Genomic DNA, 10,495 nt, shown 5'->3' on the forward strand with positions numbered 1-10,495 from the left:
CGATGACATCTATTGAACAATTGATATTCAGGTAAAATGTATCAAATGACGAATGGTTATATGAAATAGTTGTGTGAAATGTTTACAAGAACTGGTCATATGGAAATATATGTGCAAAATAGTTGTATGAAATAATTATGAAGATAGATAAACAAAATAAGAATAAGTACATGGAATATAAATTATGTTAAGTTTGATATAAACTTTACCGGAATAAATATACACAAAATATATGGAAATGATGGTGCATGAAATATTGATACAATGAAATGATTGATATATACTTATGAAGAAACGGTAAGAGAATGATATGTTTCATGACATGTACATATATGATTATCTTTGATATGTTAATACAAGGAAATTACGTAAGTAAAGACAATTATTAAACTCAAGTGTAACATGTCGAGAAAATAAGTATATAAATGTTGAATTTATATGAAATATATGCAAGTATACTAACAATGATGTTGTTTGACGCTTAGACAAGTGTCAAGCTATTGATTGAACGGTAACATGTTTAATTATAAGAAGTATTGAAATGGTAAGTACTTAGATGAAAATAAAATTTAAGATTTTGTGAAATTATTTTTATGATCCAGATTTAATTCTGGTTGGTTTTTAATGTATGTTTGGGGCTTCGAGGGCCGAATAGAGAGACGTTATGATTATTTTCAAAATATGAATAATAAATGACTCAGAATTATCTGAAAATATTCAGTAAATTCCGATAATGCCTCGTACCTATTCCGACAATGGATACGGGTAGGGAATGTTACAGTAGGTGTATAATATAACAAGCAAAAATGAAATAAGACAAAATTAAAAAGGCATTTTTATTCCTTAGAATATTTTTAAAATAAAAATAAACAATTATAGAATAATTAATCAAAGGAGGAGGGAGGGCAGGAAAGTTCAAATTTTATTACTAAAAATTTGTTATTGGCTAATGAAGGAAGGTTGAGTGTTGCTATGGTTTTAAAATTGCCATTGAGTTGGCATAGTTGAACCATAATAGGCAGGAGACAAGACATACAATGGAATGTGGAAATCCTCGATATATATTTTTTTATTTCCTTCTAAAAAGTTTCTTGTCATTCAATTAACTGATTAATTCTAAGTGCATATTTTTCACTACCATATAAATATTGAAGTGATAGCAAATCGTTGTGGAACTGCCGTGAATCTTCAGCAGGGAGCAGTTGCTACAGTTTTGAGACAACTCTCTGCTTTGTACGATGTACCAGAAAGTAAATCTAATTCGTACAATATTTTTACCTTTTTTTCTAATCACAAAATAAATAACGTTTATTCGAAAAAAAAAACATATATTATAATGATGTAATCCAGACCTCACTTTTTACGAAAACTTAAAATTTAATGTTCCATTGTACGTATTAATGGTTTATAACAAAAATTGGTAAATTGTGTAATTTTTATTTAGTAAAATTATGACACGTGTTATTTTTAAATAAATAAAAATATTTAAAATGAAGGAGAGTTAATATTCAAAATGTTTTATGATTCATTAAAGATTATCGATAAAAACTTTGCAATGAGATTCAATAATAGCATTGCACAATTTTAAGTATTTTATAATTTGAGTCTAATTTTATTCAGGTTAAATGTGATATTTAAGTGAAACTTTTATAATAATATTAATTTTAAAATTTGAATTTAATTTAAATATTTAAGAAATATTTGAGATTAAATAAATTTATTGTGAAATTATATATATGTGAAATATAAGTAAAAGGAATGGATAAATCAGATTTAACTATGTGGGTAAGTTGATAGGGGGAGGCAGCCTTAATTTTGTTTCAATTTTAAAAGCTCTGGATTCAATAACGGTTCAAAGTTGAAACAAAAAACAAAGGCTTTTTCTTCTTTATTATTTTAAAATATCCACTTTTGCACATCTCGTATAGGCTGAGATGCCTTTTTCTACTCTACTTTAAAAGGGAATAGTCAATATACGGTCTAAAGAAAGTTCATGCACCCATTACTTCCCGAAAAGCAAATCGCATTATTTTCTGACACGATTTGGGTAGCTAAGCTACAGTATTTGACTAAGACAAGTGTGTGTGTGTGTGTGTTTGGCTAATCCAAAGCTAAAACTCGTCATTATTTGATTAAAATCACTCTGTTTAAATAAAAAAAAGAAGAATATTGTAGTGTGTTAGAGACTTAGAGATTATTCTAGCTGTTCAACTGTTAAACTACATTAAATTTGCATCTAACTTACCTTTTATTTTATATATATATATATATATATATATATCAACAAACTAAAAATAAATTAATTCTATATCTTGAATTTTGTATTTCTACTTAATTTTTCTATTCAATTTTCATTTAAATTGTTTTGAAGGCAAAGTTAAATTTAAAATTATTTTTAATATTTTACTTTAATAACTAAAAGAATATAATATTAAAATTAACAAAGCAATTCTTTTATAAAAAATAAACATGCTTTTTTTTTATAAAAAATTCAAGTATTTCTCCTACTAAATTAGAATTCTAAGTTAATTTATTATTTTAATATTTTATAAATTAACTTATTTTTAGATATTAAATTAAAATTTTATTTTCACATAATCAGCTGTAAAAGTTAATTAAAACTAGATTTGGTGGCAAAAATATTCAGTTAAATTTTAAGTTTAGTGACAAAATTCAGTTACATACAAAATAGTTGATTAGTAAATTTGCTCATATTCTAAAAGTGTACCAGCAATCTAATGCCTGAATAATTAATGAAAGTGACTCTAGACATGCATAAATGATCAGATATGGTATGGATTGAATCCATCAACCTAACAACGAAGGAACCATGTGGACGAATTAAATTTGAAGGAAGGTTCTCATCGAGGAGGCCGAAGACATCACATGCTATAGCAACATCCCCAGGCCAAGTTCACTTAACCTTGTTAGCAAACCCCATCTAGACATTATCTGCTACTTGCTTTATTTATCGGATCGTTTTTATTGGTAGTGCAGTGGATATTGACAGCCCAAACACGTAAATTAGTGATTACATAACATTGTGTTGCAATCCCTATTTAATTATCATTTACAGGGTGGTCGAGGAGAGGGATCGTCTGCCTCGAAACTTCCTGTAAGGATCACATGTTTTCCTGTTTCTGGTTTGCTAATGTACCTCCATTTCCAGGACATAAGCTATAATGGAAGCAACAAGCATAACTCTTTTATGTGCCCTTTGTGGTAGGGAAAAAAGGGGATCGATACAGAAAGGTCATTGATCTGGTCTCAAGCAGTATCTCTCATCAATCACCTTTGAATTTTAGAGTTAAAATAAGCCTACAAAATACACAACATGCAAGGGTGGCTTCCACCACTTAGCAAGCAATATTAGACAATGATCGATGTGTACTTTTTTCTTTTCTTGTTTTGAATATCATGGTTGTCTGTACTTTCAACATATGATGCGAATAGATCTGGTTGAACCCTGAAGATATTAGATATATATTTTACTATTTAAAGAAAAAAAATGGGGGGTAGGCCCTTGATATATTTGATGCCTCGTGCGGCATTTTATACCTTGCTTTGCTTAAAAAGGAAACGCCATATCCCATTTCCCAGGGCAATACTGAATGGCATTGGCACCATGGGGAAACCTATATCGACTATCTTGTCTTTAATTAATTTCATGGTGCAGAGACAGAGAGACCCGCGGTTTCAGAACGTTGGTCCCATCCCATTGCATGATTCCTCTCTTCAACCATACTTTGGTCATCATAATTGTAAATCAATTAAATCTTCAACCCATTTTAAACTTGGGTATCTTCCCAAAATCAGATGTAATTTATTTCATTCCTTTTACTTAAACTTTTATATATATTAAAATTGTGTGTAGGATCGGGTCAAGAGGCCAACAAGAGTAACAGTCAGAAAAGACCAATTAGAGGTTCCAAAAAACAGAAACGGGCCAATATAAGATATTCTCTTAAACAAATCAAGTTGCTATATATCCTCGGTGTAGTTCATTGATTGGTTCTATATGAATTTATATGCTAATAATTAATCTAATATAAACCTTACCTAGATTTAGTCAAGGGGATTAAGACTAAGAGTTAACAGCAAAGTAAGGGATGTGGACGACTGACTGATTTTCTTAATTAATTAGAATGTGTAGGGGCGGAGGGGGTCCAATGTGAGCAGAAACAGCTATGACCATAAGCTTTGCACGGGCGTTAATAATTAACGGCTGTTAGGGCATCATGCGCTGTTCTGGTCTGGTGGGGCCTAAAGTATTTGGCCACTGTGGGGAAACGGAATGTGGGGGCCATTTCCGAGGCACGTGAACTACATTCACTGCCTTTGACACGTGCGCTTTAAAGGCTATTAGCCTCTCTTATCCTTTCTGAGCTTCCTCATTCCTTCCCAAAGGTCTAGTTTCCCAGATACTCACCAATTGTGACTCGCCACGTGTATAGTAGTCCCTTTCCGATAAAAAAAAATTAAGGCGTAGAATTTTTTATAATGAGTCAATTAAATTAAAAGTTGGGTGACTGGGATGGGAAATATGAGAATATTGGGGCCTCCAAAGGACAATCTGAAAGTGCCCCAACGAGACATACGTAGGGTCTAATCACAAGGGGACATAGACTTCGTAGGATCGAGAGGTTGCCTCCTCAGCAGAGAACTACATGGCCACACCTGATTATATTTTCACCTCTTCAATTTGCAATCTTGCAGACAACACTGTACACCCTGCCTGCCTGCCTCAGACATGTATTATTTTTTCACGTGGACAGGGCAAGATCCCACAACTGTTAACTGAGAATCAGAGGTTGAGAATGTTGATTAGAGTCTTCTTTTCTTTTCGTTTTTGGTTGGCAATGAAGAAAGGAACAGAACAACTTTGGTCTTTTCCAACGAAGCAAACAAGACGAGAGATATAATAGCTTTCTATTTTGGGGGTCTTTTGCTTATGTTTGCGAATTGCAGTGGAGTGAGTCCAGCATGATGCATCCACGTGCGGTCGTGCATGCGATGACTCGGCAGCTTTCTAGTCCTTTATGTAGAGCAAAAGGAAATAGTGTGTTTTAGGTTTAGATTATTTGTTTCTTTTGTTAAACGGTATCTTTCTGTTTGAACAATGGTAGGAAACACTATCGCGATTACTATTCAAAAATAGGAGACAAAGCCACATTTTTCTGGTACTCTCCCATGTAGAATACCCATGTGAATGAAGAAGGATAATATAAGCTAGGGCCTATGGGGCGAGGGGGGAGTGGATATGGAGAATGAACAAACTAACCCTGAAGGTCGTCTTCTTCTTTAATATTCACGTCTCCAGTCTAAGTAGGTCTATAGTTTTTAATATATATTATTCTGGGTATGCATGATACTTATTAAGGTTAGGCCCACATTTTCTAGCACTTATCCACAGGATTTGACATGCCCATTCAATCATATATAGATGAAAAACAAATTGAGAATGAGAAAGCAAAATGAAAATGATAGCCAGGAGAAATGGTTGACTTACGGAAATACTTCTCCAAATAATCATTTTCAAGCCTACATCAGCAATTGAGGTCAAAACTGACTCTTTCATATTGGCTATGATACTGTAATCCAACCTTGTCCGAGCAAAGTTGTGACCTCTCCCAACCAAATATTAGATCTTCACTATATATATGTGCTATCCTGAGTAATTTAGCTCGTTTCTTGAAGAAAATTGTAGGAAACGGTATCATAACGACTCAAAAATTCTGCAAAATTTAGCTGATAAGATAACGTGTCATCATTTTTAAGTCCATCATCCATGTTACAGAGTGTTGAAAACTAAGTCCGGCTAAATTAGCAATTAAAAACATGGCAACAGTATCACATCCAATTATTGTTCAAATATGGGTTGCAAAGCTATCATCCGAATGATAAACATCTGGTTAAGGTTAACTACAGATTTTCTTCAACTGGACAAAGGACGACAACAGTCCCATGATTTTAGTAAAGTTGCACCTTAAATTACATCCCCACCATGACTCATAGCTATTTACATGCTTCTCTTCTCTAATCAATGAGCACGGACTCTCCGGATGTCCACCAACTGATAAAGATCACCCCGCCGTTGCTTTGCCAAAGGGAGATTAGACCTAAATTTCATACAAGGCACCCAATTAAAAAGACTAGAAAGTATATACGATTGAATAAAACCATAAACATGCAACATGTATGGAACAAATATTATGTGGAAGCCATATCACCTTCGTTGCTCAAGTATTGAGTAATCAATCTCTGCTATAATAATGTCCTCATCATGTTCAGTTGTGGCTAGGACTTCTCCAAACTGTCACAAGCAAAAATTTAAGTATGTATTTGTTTGCTCAAAACACTTCAAGCCATAAAAGATTCAGGAATTCGTATTACAGGAGAAAAGCCTTTTTATTCATAAACCCACAGCAGAGCTAAAAAAACAAGTATCCACTTACAGGTCCTACAAGGGTTGAGTGACCCCAAGCCACGTAACCGGCTCCAGCATCTCGAGCAGGTGAACAAGTTGCCACATATAACTGTTATTTAAAATTTTTATTAGAGAAGGAAAAAAAGAATGAAATCTTTTATGAGAAATCATATATTCATGTCCTAGACAGTGCAGAGATCCAGTGATCTGAAGTCACAGTTCTGATGAATCCGTCCCATTTTCACCATCCAGTATATATGGTAACATCAGAGCATGAATTATATAAACAAGTATTTTTAAGATTAAACAGAAGGAAAGAATCCTTCGTAAAAAAAAAGGCCAAAGGAAAAAAAGCAGTGTCTTTGCTACCAACCAGAACACCATCAAAGTCCAGCATGTTAGACTAACCAAATACTGACTGCATTCTGGTTTTGACTATAAAAATAACAGGATCTACATTAATTTTCATCTGTAATAGCAATGTCTGTCTTATTAAACCAAATAGTATAGTATGCTAATTATGAGACTTATGAAAGCCTTTACGAAAAATTTTGTTACCATACCTGATTATCCACAGCCCTGCATACAGAATAGCAAGAAAAAAAAATTAGTAGATGAACAACTACTATCACAAAATAACAATTAGCTCACTAAATCATCCAATACGACAGTCCCCTTCAGGTTGAGAAACGGTTGGATGTTAAAAACAAAAAAGAGCAAACGTGGAGGACAAACTGGTACAACTTGATCTAAGTTTTTATCCATCGCTGTACAAGTAATCTAATTTTCTCTCTTTAAATGAAATGATGGTTTTGGAAGATGATCAAACATGATAAATTCCATTTCATCAAGTAAATTTATTGGTGTCTTGGCAAAGAAAATTCAGAAGGTAATGTTTAAAGATAAACTTACTGCCATGTATGAAGTTCATAACGTCCACCTAAAGCTAAAACTAGGAACCATCTCTGTAAGGATACAAGGCCAAAAGAATTATAACACTGACTTTTATATTGCTTTTTTCAGTCACTGCATCACCTCCCCTCCCCAGTCTACCTTATTTCTCTCTACCTTTCAGTAAAGTTAAAAAGATTAACAAGGAAAGTGAAAGCAGGGAAATAACTAGCACCTTGCTCTCTGCAGCAACTCCCAATGCAATGGTCCGGTTGTCATGTTAAATGCTCCAGGATAACATAGCAAGTGAGCACCTAATTTCAATAAACACAGGAAATAATAATTGCATTCATCAGCTACCAAAAGCCAATATTACAAATGAAATTAATTGAATAACGGTGCAAGGGAGAGGAATACACACCTCTTGAGGCATATATCATTGCCAATTCCTGAAAACGAATGTCATAACAAATCCCTACACCAATTCGCCCAACATCTGCATGAACTATTGATGATTAGCTTCCCACTTATAAAACCATTCACCTAGTATACTTAATTGCTGATAATAATTACTAGTCAGTTAAATCTGATTGTAGAAGATTTGACATAGTACTTCACCAAATAATGGTAAAGATGTAAGAAACATAGGAATGTCTCATGACAGTGGACGAGATGATATACAATATATGATCTAGAAAACCATTCTAAAAAAATTATGGACAGGGTAACATGTTCATGCATGCGAAGTCTAAGGAAACATCAACCTGTGTCCACAATGGTAGGAGTTTCCCCAGCAGTAAGAGTCTTGGATTCCATGAAGGTAATCTTCCCAGGAATATCGATATCAAAAAGGTGAATCTGTAGTTCCAAAGGAATTCATAAATATCATGTGCACCAGCTTCAAAGGGAATCTTCAAAATGATATTAGAGAACTTTAGAATTGTCTAAAGAAAGCAGCAGACTTGGTATCAGAGATCAGGAATTTTGGTGTTTGCATACTGGTGTGTGTGTGTATTTGAAACTTTAGCAGCAAAAGCAAAAAGTAAAGATAAAGCTTAATATCAATGTTTTTTTTTCTTCTGACAGATAAGTTTTAATGGTACAAAACAAAAAATTTCACAATTATATCAAGAACTGAGTACTAAATGGCTCAGCCATCTAGCAATATGTGTAGATGTATGAGCTTTTATACAGGTGATGAATTGACAGATGTTGCACCATAGTCAAATTCATTCTACCTAATGAACTAAAAATAAACAGTAGCTCCATAATGCATTGCCAAGTTCAGCCATACACAATGCACAAAATTGGCAATTCCTATATACTACCATACGGGATAGTAAGTGCCTCTACCTTGCGGTGCTTGGCTTTCAGATTTCCATCGGTACCAAAGACACAACAAGTATTATACAATTTATCCCCACAGCGTTCAGGAATAGAGCCACCAACTACCGTGATCTTCAGACGACTAGAAACTTCAGACAGCATAGCTGTTGAAGGAGATGCATCATGACCTGCATCTATATCTTCAGCATAAACTGGAAAACTGTCATTTGAATATGGGCTGTTCCATATTTCCTGAAACAGAAAAACAGAAAAGAAGGACGGGCCTTAAAATGTTAATAGCAAAATCTATTATATGTAATTGGGGAACACCAAAACAACCATTTTCTGGTTTAATATTCCACCATATATTTGGCTCGTCAAGCTGATTTCACCAAAAATCATGGGAAAAAAAAGAATTAGGCTTTAGCTTATCTGGTATGCTCAAATTTCTAAGACCCTCCAAGCTTCTAAATTTTCAACCTCGAATCCAATAGCACAAAGCTTAATTATGCACAATTTGTTACCTAACGAAAACCCTCATGCGAACATGAGAACGGAGAAACCTTGAGACATAGACAAGAATAAAACTCACAGGCAAGACAACAAGCTGGGCACCCTTTTGAACGGCCTCTTCGATGGCCTTCCGAGCATGCTGTATGTTCCTCTCTTTATCAGGTGTCACTGCCAACTGACAAATCCCAATCTTGAACTATAACAACAAACCCAAAACAGATCACTTTAACAAACACGCAATCAAAACAACAAAAAGGAAAAGACAGCAAAAAAAAAAATAGCAAAAGAGGTTGCCTTGGTGAGAAGAGGGGAGGGAAGAGGAAGAGCAGGTGGTAGCCTCGCTTGTTCAGGCTTGAAAGCTGATGATGACATTATGGATGATGAGTTGGACCGGATTTGGATTTGGAGGTTTTGGTAACGTTGATTGTACAGGTTTATGGTGTTTGTGAGGAAGATTGGAATGAAGAACGGTGTTTGAGAAATGGGTTTGGATGAGTGTTGAAGAAAGGAGCGTGAGATAGCGGATTGAAGTCTTATTAGATTCTTGGAGCTAACAACTGATGACTTCATAGTTGTTTTGACCTTTTGTTTACTACTGAGTCTTTTGCTTCCGGCAAATATTTTAATGGGATTTTTTTTTTTTTTTTACAAGAGTTATTCGTACTCAAATATCATCTTAAAACCCATGGAAACAACCAATAATAAAGATTAAAACTTAATCCAACATTTGGTGTTTTACTAAAATTGTTATTTATAGGAAGAAAAGGGAAAAAAATCAACTAAAGTTTATAGTTTATATCCAAATATTAAACTGAACAATAATTAAACAATATGGTATCCACATCTAAGGAAGCGTTTTTTTAGTCACACGTAAAAAGTACTGTGTTTTTACCAAATTCGATATTTAAATTTTGTATGCGGTTATTTTAATTTTGAAATGGTATTAGCTTTAAATATTTGGCTTTTGTTAAATACTAAAATCTTATATATAAATAAAAGTCATAAATTTAAAATAAAATATATATTTAAAATAAATAATGAAACATATGATTTGAAATAACACATTAAATATGCATATAATTAAAATAAATTAAATTGTTTATCGTGATGTTGTAACAACTCAGTTTTTCAGAGGTGTCAGAAATAATAGTTTTGAGGTCATTAAATTCGATAAGTAAGTTCATGAATATTATTATTTAATATTTAAGTGTCAAATATAGTTTTAAAAAGGTCATTGATATAGTTATTTTTGTTATATAAGTGAATTATTAAGTTCAAACGATTTTAGAAAATGAGGTATTGGGACATCATATCTATAAACCGAGCCATAAATATTTT

The 10,495-nt window shown here is 33.3% G+C and overlaps 1 protein-coding gene across 1 annotated transcript; it reads right to left on the reverse strand.

Annotated features, from left to right (window-relative positions):
- Positions 1-5,733: 5,733 nt before the first annotated feature.
- On the reverse strand, positions 5,734-9,844 carry LOC108480444 (omega-amidase, chloroplastic-like). Its single transcript, XM_017783455.2, has 10 exons — positions 9,452-9,844; positions 9,237-9,353; positions 8,672-8,896; positions 8,083-8,176; positions 7,740-7,814; positions 7,554-7,632; positions 6,991-7,006; positions 6,456-6,536; positions 6,231-6,313; positions 5,734-6,119 (listed from the first exon to the last, which is right to left on the reverse strand). Exons 1-10 carry the CDS (start codon positions 9,725-9,727, stop codon positions 6,041-6,043), a joined length of 1,125 nt encoding a protein of 374 aa, XP_017638944.1. The 5' UTR covers positions 9,728-9,844; the 3' UTR covers positions 5,734-6,040.
- Between the last annotated feature and the right edge of the window lie 651 nt (positions 9,845-10,495).

This window comes from Gossypium arboreum, chromosome 5, assembly GCF_025698485.1.
Source record: "Gossypium arboreum isolate Shixiya-1 chromosome 5, ASM2569848v2, whole genome shotgun sequence".
NCBI lineage: Eukaryota > Viridiplantae > Streptophyta > Magnoliopsida > Malvales > Malvaceae > Gossypium > Gossypium arboreum.